The sequence below is a fragment of the Elephantulus edwardii genome, unplaced genomic scaffold (assembly GCF_000299155.1).
Source record: "Elephantulus edwardii isolate Elephantulus edwardi_28Jun2011 unplaced genomic scaffold, EleEdw1.0 scaffold00096, whole genome shotgun sequence".
Taxonomy (NCBI): domain Eukaryota; kingdom Metazoa; phylum Chordata; class Mammalia; order Macroscelidea; family Macroscelididae; genus Elephantulus; species Elephantulus edwardii.
In genome coordinates, this window is record NW_006399846.1 from 6348373 (window position 1) to 6366967 (window position 18595).

The window sequence follows — 18595 nt, forward strand, 5'->3', positions numbered from 1 at the left end:
CACCATCATGTAATGTTGTTGTTGCTGTTGTGTACTGTACGGTCAGAACTGACCAATAGTTGACCCTCTGGCGGGTCTTCAGAGGCAGTTAATCGCAGAGAAGGAAACTGCCCATGCTTCTCGTGGAGCAGTTGGTGGCTTCAAGCTAAGTGCTTTCAGGATTGCAGTACATCTTCTTGCCGCTAGGCCTTTGTTTCCCCCCCCCCCTCCGCCATAAATTATGGCTTTAGCCTGCAAAGATCTACTGTCTCACTCCAGTGGTCTAAAATATCCATATTGGAGCTTTACGCCACAGTGAGCACTCAACAAATGATCTTGGATGAAACTAAAATTCTACTCATCAGTGAACATCCCTTTCCTTCTCCTCCCAGCTCCAATCTATAACCATCAAGAGATGGCCTTCAGTTTCCATTGTCTGAAGACATTGTCCTATTCTCGTTTGTCTAACCCACCTGCCAGCCTCTCTTTTTACCCCTTCCTTGAGCTCCCTCCCCATCAGTTTCTGGACTCTAGATTACAGTCAGCTCTTGCTCTATATTTTAATTGAGCATGGTCAGTATTGCCCACAGCATTCCAAGTGTAAGTTCAAGTATTCATTCATTCATCCAGTCATTCATTATTGATCATTTACTCAAGCTGAAATGGTTCTAAATTTTTGGAGCAGTAACCAATAACCTTGCTTCATGCAGATTCCACCACCTCAATGAGAAGATACTCAGGCAAATGGCACAGAAGTTCTATGAGAGCTACAATCAAGGGCAGGGTAGGGGTTAGAGGGATTCAGGAGGAAAACAAAATGAGTTATTCACAATATTCTTTTCCCTGGTGTTTTTGGAAAAGGTAGATTTCTGTTTCACTTCTAAGTGGCTAAATGATTGGTAGGTACTTCTGTGATTTAATAATTTTTCTAGCTACAAAGATGGAGTTAATAATATTAAAATTTAGTACACTGTACACAGTCACAAGACAAGAGAGACCATCCCTTGAAGAAGAACACCATGCTTGAAAGGGTGGAAGGTCGGTGCAGGAGAGGAAGACTCTGGATAAGATGGATTGACACAATGACTAGTGTTATGGGAGCAGGTGTTTCAGAAATGGTGAGATTGGATCAGGATAGAGCAGGATTCAGAGCCTCTTGTGCATAGGGCCCCTAGGAGTGGCAGACAACTAGACAGCACATCATAACAAACAACAACACAGTCACAAGCTTTGTGAGACATTGGAAATTCCAAAAGCTTCTGTGACTTTAGAAAATGACCCAGTGTTTCAGGATGTCAAAGTAGAAAAAGCCTATCAAGTAATCTAGGCATAGCCCTGTTATTTCACACAGGAAGAGGCTAAGCTCTAGAAAACAGCTTGTTCCAGGTCATCTTACTCATTCCTCACAGAACCAGGATTCAAACCCAGGCCTGCTGCTGCTCAGGCCAGTGCCCTTCCACCCAGCACACAGCTCTCCTGGATGAAATAGCACAGCCATCCCAGAGTTCCCAGCTCCTTACCTACTCCTACCCAGCACCCCAGCCCTTACGGAAGAATAGGGATGCAGCTGTGCCCGATGACTGACTTGGCCTGGCCCCCTGGTGCCTGGGCCCATTTGGGACGGTTTCTGCCTGGAGCTGCAGGCGCCAGTGCCATTTAGGGAGATCATTTTCAAGCTGTGCAATACGTGATATGCTTTTGAGTGGACCCCGGAGTCAGGTACTAATGCTTCGGAGCTGAGCCAGGACAGTCTACAGGGAGTTGGGGAGGGGGTGGTCACGGAGCAAGAGACACTTTACTTAAAGTTCAAAACCAGGTGAGACTAAATCATAAATCATTTTGGCAGAGACAAGTGATAATTAAAAAAAAATTGGCAGGGATCAAGAAACACGAAATCCAAGAGAATGTTTATTTGCAGGAGCTCCAGGAGGATGGGACGGGGTAAACCATTTGGGTAAATGCAAGGATATTATAGCAGCTTAGTCACTGAGGGAGATGCTAGTGGGGAGATCCCAAGAGTGGATTGCACTGCTAACCCAAAGGCCATGTGTTTTGGGCCATTTGAATCCCTCAGTTGCTCTGCAAGAGAAAGACGGACAATTTCTTTGCATTGTGAGTTAAAGCTTTGGAAACTACATGGAAAATCACTGGAAGGCAGTGAGTCTGAGTTTTGTTTGGGTCACTTAAAAGGTGGTTTAACTCACAGAGACTTATTGTGTCAATATGGATTGATTCACTTACATTTTAGTTATTCAGATTATACTTCTCATTAACAATTTTCATTTCTAGTTAACAATAATTTTCATTTTTTTTATCACTGGATGTACTGACTCACTCTCCTGCCCTTGAATCAAAACCTCTAGCAGATTTTCAATGGCGGTAAATCGTACAGAAGGAGATTGCCCATCTTTCTTCCAAAAAAAGTCACTGGTGGATTCAAACAGGCAGAAAAGTACCCCATTTGGGTTCACTGCACAACTCACCATGGACTGCACAACCAGAGCTCCTTAATGTATTCAGTCTAAGAAATAATAATAAGTTTACTTGCAGTTATTTTTTTTCACAATCTAGATAATAATAACTGCGCTGTCTACATTTTAATTATTGAGTTAGGTGGTAAGTTGATAGGTATTCATGATATTGATAAGTAAATCATATCAATCGATCAACAAATATTATTATTAGTAATCCACCAGCCACTCCATGGGAGAAGGATGGACAATCTCCTCCCATGTGATTAACTACTTCTGAAAAACTGCTCACAGGGTTGATTCCGATTTAACAGTACAAAACAACAATAAATGATATTTATACCGACAAAAAGTTCTTAATTTACTAAATAACCAAATAAGTAAAAACCACTGTATTTTACAATTTAGAAATTTTAGAAAAAGTCAACTCTGCATGGTCCAATAATAAGTCAAGGATAATGATTAATCCCATGCAGCTGAAGTTCTTAAAGACAAAAAGGGGAAACTCTATGAGTGGTTGGTGGTTAGATTACAGAGGGTCTTCATAGATAGCTCCCTGTCAAACTCACACTATTAAGGAAGGGAATCTCTCACATGTCCACAGTAAATCCCACCCTGCCTTCCCAAGATATCTGGAAAAGCAGCTAAAACAATTGCTTTTCTTTCCACTGGTTTCTACCTAGTTGAGATCATTATAGCGCAGGACCACAAGAGAATATAGTTTAATTAGGAGGCAGAACTGCCTTTCCAAAAGGAATCATTTTATGTCAAATTCCCAACCAAATTCTGGGCAGTCTTATTTTTAAGTCTTTGTTAGTTCTCTGATCTGAGTTTGTATCAGAATCACCTGGAAGATCCGTTGAAACAGATGGTTGCCCCATTTCAGAATTTCTCATGTGGGTCAAGATTAAAATCACTGTGGCCAAGTTGGTTTCAACTTATGCCCTCTGCTGGCTTCTAAGACTGTAAACCACAAAGCATGATGTCTCTCACCAACGATGGATCCCTCCTGATAACATGCGTTAAGTAAGTGAGATGAAATTTCACCATTCTTGCCTCTAAGAAGCACGCTGGTTTCACTTCCTTCAAGACAGATCTGTTTGTTCTTTTGTCAGTCCGTGGTATATTTATTCAATACTATTTGCCGAGGGAGCTCTGGTGGCCTAGTGGTAAGTGTGCTTCCATCCCAAAAGTAGGCAGTTCTAATCCGCCAGCAGCTCTGCAGGAGAAGGACAGGCAATCTCCTCCCCTGTGATTAACTGCCTCTGAAAACCCACTGGAGGGTCAACTTGGGGTGGTTCTGACTCAACAGCACACAACAACAACAACTCTTTGCCAACACCAAAATAATTCATGGATTGATACAGCAACTACCACAATGGGCTTGAGCAGGACAGGGATCATGAGAATGGCACAGACAGAAGAAGACAAGGTTCGTATTGGTTGTTCATAGGGTTGCCATGAGGCATAGTCGACTTGATGGCACCTAACAACAATAAAGTGCAAAGGGAAGAGACTGCCCATCTTTCTCCCAAGCAGCTACTGGTGGATTTGAACTGGAGGAGCCTCCAGGCTTTTTGGTCAACATTTAACTCCCTATGGATTATGCCACTTGAGCTCCCTGGGTCTGGGTTGGGACCAGAGAATTTTAATTTCTAACCAAGATGGCATTAATGCTACCAATCTGCAACTTTACTTAGAGAACTGCTGGACTAAACCATGGAAATAAAAAGACTACAGGACCTCAGAATATCTTGTCAGAGGTTAGATTTCTGGGATTCTGTGCAAAGGGGGATGGCCTAATGCTCAAATTGAAACAGGAGAGAAGAGCATGCTCACACACCAGTTTAGGCCCAGGATCTTTGACATTGTGATGCATAACCTTCATTGTTCCTTCACAGGAACATGTATGGACATTGCTGGAATGAGTCAAAGAGACTAATCTGCAGTCCACTAAAAGACATTGAAAGTAAGATTGTGTCATCTTCATAATACAGGTTGTTGATGAATTCTTTTTCCAATCCTGCCTGATACCACATTCTTCTTCATAAAGTTCAAATTCTCAATTAATTTGTTCAGCATACAGATTAAATAGGTAGGGAGAAAGACTACAGTCCTGTTGTACACCATTTCTAATTTTTAAACATGCAGCGTTTCCTTATTCTATCCAGACAACTTGGTGGTCTATGTATAAATTTCCTATGAGAACAATTAAGTGTTCAGGGATCCCAATTCTTCTCAATATTATCCATAACTTGTTATGATCTGCACAGTCCAAGACCTTTGCATAGTCAATTAAATGCAAGTGAATATCTTTCTAGTATTTGCTTTCTCAGTCAGGATCCATCTGCCACTAGCAGTGATATTCCTTATTCTATGGTCTTTTCTGAAGCCAACTTGAACTTCTGGCTTCAAGCTGATTTCTGTCAATGTACTGTTCCAGCTGCTTCTGAACAATCTTCAGCAAGATTTTACCTGCATGTGGTATTAATTATATTGTCTAATAATAATTCCCACAGTCTGTTGTATCATCTTATTTTTTTGAATGAGAACAAATATGGACATCTTTCAGTCAATCTTGTTTCTGAAAGTGAAGACAACTTGATATACTTACCGAGAAATATAAAAGTCTTCAATATGGATTACTTCTTAAGATCAAGAAAGCAAAACTCTTCACTGCTGAGCCAACAGGTGACATCATGATAAAGAAAAGGTTGAAATTGCCAACAATTTCATTTTTCTTGATTTCACAGTCAATACCTGTGGTAGTAGCAGTCGAGAAATCAAAAGATGCCTTGCGTTTGGGAAATCTGCTGTCAAGGCATTCTCCAAAACTCTAAAGAGCAAGAACTTCATGGGCCTGATCCAACCATAGTATTTATGATTGCTTCTTACACATTTCAAAGTTGGAATGCATTAAGGAGGACCGCAGAAAAATCAATACTTTTTAATTATAATGTTGACAATATCAAATATCCTAGACTGCCAAATGAACAAACAAGTCTGTTTTTGCAGAAGTGCAACCAGCCAGCTCCTTAAAGACAAGGATGATGAGACTTCATCTCACATACTTTGAACACGTTGTAGGCAGGACCAGTCCTTAGCAAAGGATATCTTGCTGGGAAAGGTGATTTCAAAAGAGAAAGAGAGGAAGACCCTCAACAAGATGGATTGACACAGAGATTGTACTAATGGCTCGAGCTTCTTTGAGACCGGGAGGATGACACAGGATGTGGCAAGGTTCAGATTTGGTGTTCGTAGGATCGCTACCTGTCATAGTTAACTCAAAGGCACATGATAGCAACAACAATAAAAAGATACGTTAAGGGATCCCAGTGTAATAGCTTGTTATATTGAGCTACTAACCAGAAGGCTAGCACTTCAAACCCAGCAGATGCTGGCATCCTGCTGAGGCACCCTGCTTGCATTGAGATTACAGCCTCAGAAACCCAAGGTCGGGTCACCATGAGTCATAACTGACTCAATAGCAGTGGGTTGGCTTTGGTTTGGTTTTCAAAGATGCATTGAGTCCTGAACTCAATGCATAGCAGTGAAAATAGGAGATTTTTCTTAAACTTTTCATACTCTCCTGTAGGGTCTGGGACATAGAATCCATTCAGTAAGCATAAATCAAAAGAACAAGTATATATTTGAAGTCTTTAAAAAGTCCATTCTAATTTCAACTTCCTTCCTCCTTCTCATAACAAACACACTCTTAGCTCAAACCATGCTTTTTGTACTTCCTTCTTTGGCTGAAGAGATAAAGACAGACAGAGACACAGAAAGACAGAGAGTGTTCTCCTGGCTTATTACTAGGTCCCTGGCTAATCCCCCTGAATCTTGACTCCAGCAAGATCCGGCCCAGTCCCCTCCCACAGAGCATCCGGCCCATGTGAAGAGAGAAGAGTGATTACAAAATCAAGGAGCATCTCACCTGTGGAAAACCCCATTTTCTTGTGGCACTTGGTAAATTCAATATTAAAATAGGTGACCAAGGCATGGACATAGTCATTGCGCTGTATCTGCAGGCAGAACGCGGATGTGAATGACAGCTCTTCTGTCTTCACTGTGTAAATGTCTACTTCCTGCAGCCCAGGGGAGAGAGAAGGTCGGAAACTTGTTAACCTCGCCAGGCCTGAGCCTGGTCTTGAGAGAAAGCACAGTCAGGCAGCAGCTTCTTTCCCCTGAGACACCACTGTCTGCCTGGGGCTGAATTCCCAGGGCCACCCAACATTGGCTCAATTACCTCCTCCATTCTTTCTAGGGTGGGGTAAGCTCAGGCAATGATGCAAAGTTATTTGATTCCAAACCTGGGGAGATCAGAATTATGAAGGTAAGCGTGCTGGGTGTGGAAGTTGGTGGGGTTGAGAGAGAGAGAAGGATTAATTTGCTATCCTAGTCCACGTCTGTGGGAGATCTCCTTCTCTGTGGTAACTACCTCTGGAAGCCTGCTGGAAGGTCACCTGCAGGTCAGTTCCCACTCCACAGTGCACAACAACAACGACAGTCCACGTCAGAGACTAGCCTGAGGCTCCTTAGCTTCAGCAATGGTACGTTCACCTGCAAGTTCTCAAAGTGTGGTTCCCAGATGAGCAGTATCAACACCACCTGGGAGGAAGTTTAAGAGTCACAGTGGGGAGAGCACTCCAGATTTACAGCATCAGAAGCCCTAGAGGTGAAACCTAACCATCTGTGTTTTATCAAGTCCTCCTCATGGTCCTTATGAATTTAGACTACTCATTTCTTAAATTTTTTTTATATTTAAGTTCCTATCCATAGGAGGCATCAAGCCTTTTATTTCAGAGGAGTAAGAATCTGAACCCACAGAAAGTCATAGACTTCACCTAGAAAGTTGTGCAGATCATTTATAACAAGTCTGGACTGTTAGTATTTTTTAAAAAAATAATAAAAAGTAAAGAAAAGAAGTGAGAATTTTCAGTTCTGGCTGGAGAATGGAGAACACGAAGAACTAATAATTCTAACAATTTCATCTGGGAAGTGGCTGAAAATCAATCTTGCGTGGGGAGCAAGTGTAATTGAAAGATGGCTTGCAATGTGCTGTTCTCTTCAATGTAAGGGATGCTGACCTGCCTTTTGCTGGCCCCAGTGGCACAGAGTGTATCTGGCAAGAGGCCAAGAGATGTGGCAAGAGATTTCTGTTGGGCCTAAGAAGCACTTACTTACCACTCAGAGTTGTGTAGCAAAGAACAGTGTCCTGAAAACTCTGGAAGTCAGGCAGACACTCGTGTGAATGGAATGGTTCTAGGTGGTCCTCGTGGGACTCGGATGCTAGAATGTGTCGGGAATAATTAGGAAAAGGAAGCCTGATGGTACAGAACAAGAAATGGAAATAGGCACAGTGACGTGGCAGAAGCTGCTTTTATTTCTGTATATTTCTAAGACAAACAAAGGGAAATGTGATATAAAATCTCCTGAGGCCTTCAAAGAAAAGTACTGCCTCCACAGGGTGGCAGAGGTATAAAGGGGGTCAGCCAGATCAAGGGGTTCTGCTGTGGTTTACAGTGCTCAACCTTGCTGTCCTACGAAGAAAGCTGAGGCTCCCTAACTCACAGGTTAGAGAGAGGGTGGGTGTAGAGATAAAGAATGTGGGAGACCCTACCTGATAGATGTCCCTTGAAATGCAAGTTATTCTGTGTTCCTAGATGAGGAAGCAAGAATGAATTGTAAATGAGACATAAACCATGTAGAATTTGATGGGGCCACAAAGCAATCCTTGGAGGACATCATCCTCGGAAGGGTGGAGGGACAGTGCAGGAGAGGAAGAGCCCCACCTGAGATGGATTGATAGAGTAAATGGGACAATGGAGGTTGGCGTGTTGGAAGCCGTGAGACTGGCTGAGGACAGGGCAGGCTTCAAAGCTGCTGTCACTATGGGTCGCAGGCAACTTGACAGCATAAAACAACAACAACAAGCAATGGATAGCCCTGTCTACAGCATTCCCAGTAACCAGTCACCTAGCTCTCAATTTTTAATGAGAGGCCTTGTTTGGATACCTTTTGAGATTATAATTCACTGCCTACCAGGCAGATCATTCTGTGTCCTGACATCTCCAGTCATTGAGTTCATCATTAAGACTTGTAGGCTAATCTTAACTGTCTCTCCAAACCACCCCACAGAATAGGTCAAATGCCTCTTCCCCTCACATGGACCCTCCTAAATATTTTTTCAGCAGTTTATGCCTCTAGTTTTCCCATTCACTTTTCAGAAGTTATCCTTTCTTATCCCATATTATCTTAGCCTTTCTTTTCTGAGTGGATTCAATCGCTTTCAAAACTGAGAACAATACTGATCAAAGCAGACCTTCACTTTTCTTATTTAAGTGATACATCTAACACCCTTTGATCCCAAAGAACACACTACTGGCTCATACTTCATTTAAATTAGTCAACCTCTCTCCAGCACAGCCCTCTAATAATCCTTATTCCTTTATTCCTGGGACACCCATTGTTATTAACCAAAATATATTTCTCCAGTAAGATATGCTGAAGTCCTACTTACAGCTCATATGAAAATGATTTTGTTTGGAATTAATGTCTTTTAAGATGCATCAGCAAATTTAACATGATAACATCAGAGTATGAGAGGGAGGAATTCCTAATCTCATCTGAGTGATGTTCTTAGAAGAAGAGAAGAAAGAAAGGCACACAGGGAAGACAGTAGGTGAAGACAGGAAATTCAAGTAATGCATTGATAAGTCAAGGAACATCAAGACACCATCACCAAATGGTAGGAGAGAGGCATGGAATAATTCCTCCCTGATAGCTTCAAGAGGAATCAATATACCGGGCACTGAATTGAGGCTCCTGAATTTCAGAACTGTGAGTCAACTGAATTTTTATTTTATATGTTTGTGGTATTTTTTACAGCAGCCCCAGGAAACTAAGGCACCAGAGTAGACCTCATTCATTACATGTCACCCCATTACTTTGATCCAATGTTCAAATCAGGAAGGAAAAGAGTCCCTACTGGAAAAGGGTGCAAGTTCAGAAAAAGAGGGAAAGATCCTCAACAAGATAGAATGACACAGGGACTGTAACAATGAACTCAAGCATATCAGAGATTGTGGGAATAGTATGTAGAATAAGGCTAGGCTCGTATCTGTTGTTCATAATTCTCTCTGCGTTGTAGTTGACTCCATCACACCTAACAACACAATTACATCTTCATTGCCTCTGTCCTCTCTCCAACACACACACACACACACACACACACACACACACACACACACACACGCATTCAATTCTGTTTCTATAAGGCCTTGCTCTCAGTTGTCCATCAACTAAATGTCAGCTGTCAACTCCAGCATTAGCCCACAGTGTTGAATAGGCCCTAGAGACATTTGCATTTTAATAGGGGCCTCTGAAAGAACAAAGGCCTTCAGGAGCAAAAGTAATAAAGCTATAGGCTAAAATGGTGACAATTGAAGCAGATGGTCTTTTGGAGTTGGGGTCAGCCTTCTGTGAGGATGAAATCAACTGTGACTAACCTTCCCATCACAAAGGCCCCCTGGGGTCAGGCTCATACTTTTCCCAGACCCCAAGTTTTCAGGCTCAAAGCGAATTTTGTTAGAACACAGAGTCCAGATCCCTTTACTGGAAAGTTTCTTTCTTCTATCACCTTAGCCTCTCTGAGACCCCAGGGAGGCCCACTGTCTTGACCTCAGATGACCCCTGGGTAGCTAGGGCTCCACAGACAAGAATGACTCCGAGAAGCCTCTGGCCACAGCCATCCCTGCCACTGCCACTAAGCAGTGTTACAAATGGCTGTCTCAGAGCAGAAGTCTGGTCAAAACAGAGTCTTAATTATAATAAAGTGTCACACTTTGCAATGTTAATAGCAATGAAAATAGCAATTAAGTGTGTGAAGAAGGGCAAGTGTTTTCCCAACAGGCTCAGCAAGACGTTGCTTTGCACATTAGCGAGAGCTGACGGGAAGGGCTCTCCTGGTTGCAGAGGCAAACACCAAGGATCCTCACCCTTCTCCAGAAAACACGAGGAGAAAAGTCACAGGCAGTGGGGAGGGGCAGGACTCAGTCACAGATTTCCAGTCCTAAGAACACAGGCCGAGCCTCTAAGAGCTTTGATAGACATGTGCTTCAGCTTCTGAAATCCACTTTGTCCCTTCCCACTGTGGTTAATTTGGGCTGCTTTACTTCTTGCACTCAGGTGTAAACAAGGGAAAGCTCTTTGCTGGCTTCTGTCTAGGATGAGGAGAGGAGAGGAAAGGAGAAAAGAGGTGTGGCCTTCAGAAACAGTCAGGCCAGGCCATGATTTGACAGTCTCTGCCATGTAGAAGCACCATTGCCACACCCACAAATAAGGACTGAGGTCAAGGGCAACAACACCATAACAACAAATGGGCACAGGGTCCAATAGCATTGAAAAAGGATTTTCATTTCTTTTCAACCTAAACTTATTAATTATATGCAGGTGCCTAATGTTTAGTTAGAGCTGATGTTTGTCATTTTTGCAAGTTCAACTGCACAGGTCAGTTTGAATATATTTCACAATTTTCCAGGACTGTTTTGCACTATAAATAAACTTCCTGATTGATGCTGTACTTCCCTCCTCCTTGAGGTTCCTGAGGGAAAAGCTGGTAGGAAAAAATAAAAAGCAAAGTTGTACACAAATACTGGGATTGGAATAAAGGTTCCTAATAATAAATTTTCCACTATGGCTTTGCACTTGACTATGAATCACCTTGGTGACTTTGTAGTAATAAGTTATGAGGTATGAGGTTCGAATCCACCAGCTGCTCCTCAGGAGAAAGATGGTCAGTTTTCTCCCATTCAGGGTAATTTACTGCCTCTGAAAACCTGCTGGAGGGTCATCTATGAGTTGATTCTAACTCAATGGTGCATAACAGCTAACCACAAAGGTTCAGACCCCACCTGCAGTGATGGAGAAGAAAGGCTTGGCAATCTGCTTCCTTCAAAACCATAGCCAAGAAAAGCCAGGGGAGATCATTTCTGCTTTGTGATGCAGAGGTCACCATGAGGTAGAATCAGATTGATGTCTAAGGATTCTGTTTGGAATTTTGTTTCATTTCTGGTTTTGGATTTCGAACATGCTGTGAGAATCCTGTTCACAGAGAATCTCAAGCTTAGATTCCGAGACAAACGATTTAGGAAGGACATCACAGAAGAGGGGCAACTCTGATCTGATGCTTAAGGTTCATCTACTTTCATTTGTCCTGTGAAGTCCCTTCTAAGGACTGCAGTGATGCTATGGACTAAGAGTGTGGCTCTTCTTAAGAAGGCTTGTGTGCAGGGGCAAAAGACAGTGCCCGTCTAGACAGAGCAGCAGTCTACTGCTGCTACCCTTCTACACTAGCCCTTCAGATGTGTCCCTCATCCTCAGTGGACTGGAGGCTCTTACTCCTACTGCCTCTCTCTCTCTGACACAAACCTACACACACACACACACACACACACACATCTCAGAAGAGAAATATGCAGAAGCAGAGTGGGCCGGTGTGTTTGGCAAGATAGAAGCTAGGGGGATGAAGGATGAGGTGATGAAGTCATCTAATAATAAGGCTATATTTTTAAATATTTTTAAAAATCTACAACTATCCATGTGTTAGCTTGAATCATATAAACATCATGTTTGTCCAAATTTTTAAAAATATAACACAGTCAAAAATCAGTTTTATATAGGTTAACATAATAACATATATAGAAAGGACTAGAAGGTTCAGTTCAACCAAGTAGCTGTGGCTGCTTCTAGGAAGAAAGTGGGAATGGAGAGAATGGGTAGTGAGAGAGAATTTGGTTTTTACTTTCTAACCATGAGAACTTGGAAGGAGGAGTGGCGTCCACTTGCATAATAGCTTGCCTCCGGAAACCCTATGAACCAGGAGAGAGGATGAAAGGCACCCAAGCGTAGAGGACTCTCCTTCATAGGGTCGCTATGAGTCGCCTGTGACTGGACGGGACTTAACAACAACAACAACCATGAGAACACACTAAAGGATTGATGTGTCCAGGATGCTGACTGTCTTTTCTTCATCTGCACTTAGCATGCACATGAAAAATTCTCAGGCAAGAGACTGGGGGCTCTAGCTGGCTCTGGCCAGATGGATACTTGGAGGTAGATGTATAAGGGTGATTACACAGTTTATGGAGGTAATAGATGGGTCTTATCTCTGAGACATTCCATTCTAAAGGGGAGAACTTCCCCAAACTGAGCATTTCCCACCCTCCTGTCTTCCAAACATTCTCCCCTTTGATGGCCCTTAACCCTACCCTGCCCCACCACACACTACCAAAGGATCATGCCCTGGGCTTCCTCCCCTCAGCTGTGCCACCGTGGAGTCATGCTCTGCAGTTCTGCTCCGGAGAGCACCAGCCTCCTGCACTTCGCCATGGAGTGCCCGAGCTCCGGCGGCTTGCCTCTCCAGGCTGGGGCCACGCAGGCTCTCCCTGGTTCTGGCTTTCCCAGGGTGGCACAGCTGGCTTCCCAGCATGCTCAGGTCCAACCAGGAGGAGTCTCCAGACCTTTATTAAACAGGCATTGGTCACCACTTGCTTTGGGTCCACGATGTCCACCAGAGGCTCCTTCATGGCTACATCCCGGATACAAGTCATGTCAAAGCCATAGACATTCTCCCACCCTGTGGAGACAAAGAAAGCATCAGGGCAAGCAGGCAGACCCCAACAAGCTTGTCCTGAATCCCCTCTCCCCAGTGCTGGAACATGGTATGCTGAGAGGATGAGGTAGCTGTTTCCACTTATAGCAGGTAGGCATCTGTTGTTCAGTGCTGTCAAGTTGTCTACCACTCACAGGGACCTCATGACCAACAGATGGAGATTTAGCCCTAGCCTATATCATCCTCACAATCTCCACCAGTTCAAGTTCATTGCCATAGTCCCTGGCAACATGTCCAAAATACAAGAGATGAGCTTTGTAATATGTGCATATTCTTTCACAGTATTTCACGTTATAGCTCTAGAAAAGGCAGGTTTGCTTTATGGCTGAGAGAACTATATATAGCTCATGGATGCTGACATTTTCTTCAAGGTCACACAGCTAGAATGTAGCACTCTCAGGTCCCCTTCTCCAAGCCACCAGAATCGCCTGGGAACTCCCTTTACTGATACCCACATAAGGAACTTCCTTATTTGCCTGTGCCTTTGTCCAAGTCATTCTCCACACCAGAAAAGTCTATCCCTCTTTCTTCCCCTGCCCTTGCCCCCTGAGCAATGCAGCAGAGAGAAACCTAACGGGCTCAGCAGTGTGATGGACTCTGCTTTGAATCATAGTGCTGTTACCGCTGACTGGTCAGGACCTTGTGTAAATGAATCTCTTGGACCCCTCGATTTTCTCAACAGCAACAGTGGGTCCATGATTTTTCTTCGTCTCGCTCACATGCCAAAATGCATACATTAGTGATTTAGTCCATAAGAAAGAACCACCCCAGCTGGGTTGCTTGTCCCCTGGGACTCAATCACAACATTCTTTGGGGAAAATAAGACAGAAGAAAGAGGAGAGGAGAAGAGAGGAGAGGACAGCAGAGGACAGCAGAGGACAGGAGAGGACAGGGGAGGGGAGGGGAGGAGAGGAGAGGAAGAATGAAGAAGTAGCAAAAAGAGAGGAGAAAGGAAGAAGACTATAAGGGTGGTTGGGAGGGAGAAAAAGAGATCAGATTTGAGGTTGCATGTCGGTAAGTAAATGAATACAAATCTGCTTACCCAAAATTGCCCTTACTCATGGATGCAATCATAATTGTTACTTATTGGTCATTGCAATCACTAGCTGACCACCCATCAGAGGCCTCATTTCATTTACTCAGCGCCCACATGAGGCATCCTACCTCTACGCTGTAGGTGAGCAGACTTAACCTGAAAGAACTCAGCATCTGTCTCAGACACAATGCCTGGCCCAATCTCACACATGAAGGAGATAGTGGATCCAGATACCAAACCCCAACAGTCCTCTAAACCCTCTGCAGGGACCCAGCTGTGACGGGAACCCAGGAATGCTGTTTCCTCTCCCTTCTAAGAGGGAAGCCCTTAACAGAAGCTCTAGTACCTGGGTGGTTATATCTCACTTATCTGTTTATTCAAATGAATTTTTAAAAAATGTATTGAAATAGAGATTATTTTCTCTAATTGTACGGCATTATATCTTTAAAAAAATATCCATCAACCAAATGGTATCTTAGGGAATTTATGCACTGCAATCTTGAAGTCATGCAGTTCGAATCCACCAGCTGTTCCACGGGAGCAGGAAGGACAATCTCCTCCCATGCGATTAACTGCCTCTTAAAATCCATTGGAGGGTCATTTCTGACTCTACGGCACACAACAACAAATGGGAGTTAGAGAAGGGGTAGATGGACAAAGAGAAAATTTTGCTCCTTTGACATAGGTTCCTTTCTGCGGCTCACAAAGACCTTCCTCAGGAAGAAGTAGCCAGAGAAAAGAAATGTCTCCCAGAGGGGGAACCTTTGTGGGATCCTAGACGAAGAATAAGAGACCCGGTCACAGCCTGTTGATTCACCAAAGCCCATTAACTGCCATCAAGCCAGTTCTGACCCACAGTGGCCCTCCGTCAGATTTCTGTAAATGTTAACAGGAAAGTCTTTTTTTTTTTCCCTATAATTATATTTTATTAATTTTCATAAACATTTACAGAGATTTTGGGCTTCCACTCATTCATTGTTGCACTATTCTCTCTACCCTCCTCCCAGTTTGTTCTTGTCCAAATGCCACAGTGCTTGTCAAAGCCAGTTCTGATTAATCTTCTTTGTCAGTGTGTCCTTTGCCATTCCCTATCACTCCTCCCTGAGAGAGACTTCACCCTGAGTCATAAGGAAAAGGGGATGGCGTATTCTCTTAGCTACTTCCTGCTGAAAAGGGACGCCGTGGGTTTCAGGGTGAAGATCTTCTCTCACTACTCTAAAGGGCCCCTTTGGCAGTAGGAAACACATAGACTATTATGGAGATTGATTTTGGAATTCAGATGCACTCTTATTGATTGTGCTTGGCTGTACATGTACATATCCTTCAAGATGTATCATGGGGGTGTTGCTTGCTTATCTTCCTTTCACAGAATCACTAGTGAAATCAAACTGCCAGCTTTTTTGGTTAGCAGCACATCACTCAGTGCCCTGTACCCCATTGGCTAATGCCAAATTCCTGAGAGAAACTTTAACACTGAGGAAGGAAACTGTTCAGATGACAGTAGGACAAGACCCAGAGAAAACCTCTGACTAGAATGTGGAAATAGCTAGCCACTGTATTCCTAGATAAGGCACACAGTAAATTCTCATTATGTGCATCAAATATATTCTAAGAAGTCACTGTGAATACCAAATAAATAAATATTAAACTATCACTCATAAGAGAGTTTCAAGGTTAGGCACCTGTAAGCCTCTGGTCACAACATTTTTGTCAACTGATTGATACACAGCCTGGTTTTATGTGTGTTTTTGTTTAAAGACATTTTATTTCATATATTTTGTCAATTCCTTACCATTGCAGTCACAGCCAATAGCGCCTTGTTGCATGCCTGAAAAAAGCTTATTTAATGTATGTATTTTCTCCAAAAGACACATCACAGCCTTCTTGCACTTTTGACCGTGAGACAGCATGTCAACATTATGCTTGAGGACCATTTTAAGCAGCACAATTACCAACAAAACAAGCACAAAAAGGGGGGGACGTGGCACTAACTAGACTGCAAAAAAGATGCTCATTTATTATAGTCTGGGAGCTAAAACAACAAGAAGGAAGAGTGTCACCTCATGTGACCTCAGCTAGAAGCGTGCTTGTTGGGTAACTCAATTTGTCCCCCCAACTCTGTGCAAGTTGGTAAATAACCAAGAAAGTGTTTTAATTACTGGTTTGAGGATTACAAATTTTAGCCACTAGGTGAATTTGCAAATACAGACTCCTCTCTGAAGAATGAGACTCAACATACATATAAAGACACCATTGCCTTCAAAGCTCTTCTTCAGGACACCTGAAACTATGCGCCTGCTTTCTCCTTTTCTGAATGTCGCTTTATGTTAAGGCTCAGTTCACAGACTGGTCAGGTACCTGGGAGCTTATGCTTGTAACAGCCAAGGATTTAGAGCTCAAATCTAGAATGTACCATTTATTTGCTGTGTAACTTTGGGCAAAATTTAAGATTTCATTTAAATCTCTGTTTCTTCTGTGAAGCGGAAATGGTGATAATGGTGGCTACTTCTTAAGGTTATTGTAAACATTGTATTATTCTACTTTTATATCATCTGTGATGTACATGAGACAACACCTTTCTCATAGAAAGCTCATAGACATCAATTGGAGTTGACTTCAACTCAGAGTGACCCTGTGTATGTCCAATTAAGGTTTTCACAAGAAGATTTTTCAGAAGCAGATTACAAAGCCTTGCTTCCAAGATGTCTCTGGTTGGACTCAAACCTACAACCTTTAGTTAGCAGCTGACATAAGTAAACATTTCAACCACCCCGGGCCTCCACACAGAGTAGTGACTACCATTAAGCGGTTAGAGTTCAAGCTTTGCCACCATCCAGACTGTGTGGTCATGCTCAGGAAAAGCCCCTCTCTGCACTGCCCTGTAAAAATGAGATGTTTGGCTAAGAGGTCTCTGTGTTTCAGAGTCATTTGGGATGTTTTTAAAAAAGACACACCTCTGGGCCTAACCCAAGCTATGGAATCACTATCTACTGAAGACCTAGCATGCTGGATTTCTATAAATCTGTCCAGGCATTTCCACTAGAGGTTGAGAGCCTGGGAGCTAGATGGGTGTAACTACCCTCACATGGTAAACTGAGTCTCTCAGCCTTTGCAAAACCTTCAAAGATTCTAGACCACAGCATTCTCCCTTTGTCTCCTCAACATGTACAGCCCCGCACTGGGCGCAAAACAGCCCCTCCATGATGTCAATCCTTTCCCAATACTTAATACTTAAATCACTTTGCCATGCTTAGTGTTATTGGTTACCTTTTCAGAGCTTAATATGAGTCTTAATGCCTTCCTTCAGATATTCAGGGAGCAGCTCATTTAGAGCAGTAAAGCCCTCTCCTTTTTGTCTGCTAACCATTTCCCACAAGCCCCTTTAGCAGATACGGAACAGGCATGGAGAAGCATAGAAATCAAGCATATTAACTTCTTACTGCAATTCTGTACTGTGTCTTGAATGAGTAGATGCAGGGTGGGAAGATGGCTGAAACTACTGGGCACCACAAAATAATGTTCTTCATTTTGGGGAGATATAAAAAAAATAACAGCAGCGGGACTTGTGAATCTTTGATTCATGGACTGAAACAAACCTCTGGAAAGGACTAAATTTTGGTGCACTAAATGTAACTAACACAGTAAAAAGATATAGATAGATAGATAGATAGATAGATAGATAGATAGATAGATAGATAGATAGATAGATGATAGATAGATAGATCCAGATCTTCCCGCAACTGACCAGCCACAGAAGTTAGTTTTGAATCCTAGTGACCCTCCAAGTCTGGAAATCTTTATGGAGGACATTGCTCCTCTTTCTCAGAAACACTAGTGGATTCGAACTGTTGACATTTTGGTTAGCAGCCCAATATGTTAAGCACTAAGAAGTGGGTTGAGGAAAAGTGCAGGAGAGACGTGAGGTAGCAATAAGCTCTCCCAAGGGGTCTGCCTCCTACCCTCTAACTGGGAGAACTGTGGACTAGCGTAAAGTTTGCTTTCAGTCTCCTTGACAAGCAGGAAGGCCTGGGACCCATTGCTCTGCCTCTCAGAAAGGTGGAGAGGAGGTTCAATTTATGTACTACATAAGAAGTTTCGAAGTTTCCTTCCAATTTTGAGATGCTATGAATCCCTTCCATATAGACAATTTTTAAACTGATCACTACTCTGTCAGGTAAAAGAGCATACCTTGCATATTCCTCCATTGATCTCTTTTTATTTCTTCTCTCATTTATTCATCCATCCAACAAAATATAGATTGTGAGCCCAGCACATTCTAGGCATTTCCCTCCCTTTTTATGTATCCTCTTCTAGTTAGCAAATTGAGGATGGGTTTTATACTGCATGGTTCAAAATTGGGAAGGGCGTATGCCAGGGATGTGTCCTGTCTCCATACCTTTTCAACCTGTATGCAGAACAGATTATCCGGGAGGCTGG

General features: G+C 42.9%; 1 protein-coding gene across 1 annotated transcript in view; it reads right to left on the reverse strand.

Annotated features, from left to right (window-relative positions):
* The window catches only part of PRMT8 (protein arginine methyltransferase 8), a 168832-nt gene that overhangs the window by 13491 nt on the left and 136746 nt on the right, over positions 1-18595 (reverse strand). The window contains exons 7-8 of the mRNA XM_006891302.1: positions 12971-13086; positions 6385-6535 (exon numbers count right to left, since the gene is read on the reverse strand). Of these exons, the coding sequence (XP_006891364.1) occupies positions 6385-6535; positions 12971-13086 (267 nt within the window). The remainder of the gene's footprint in view (positions 1-6384; positions 6536-12970; positions 13087-18595) is intronic.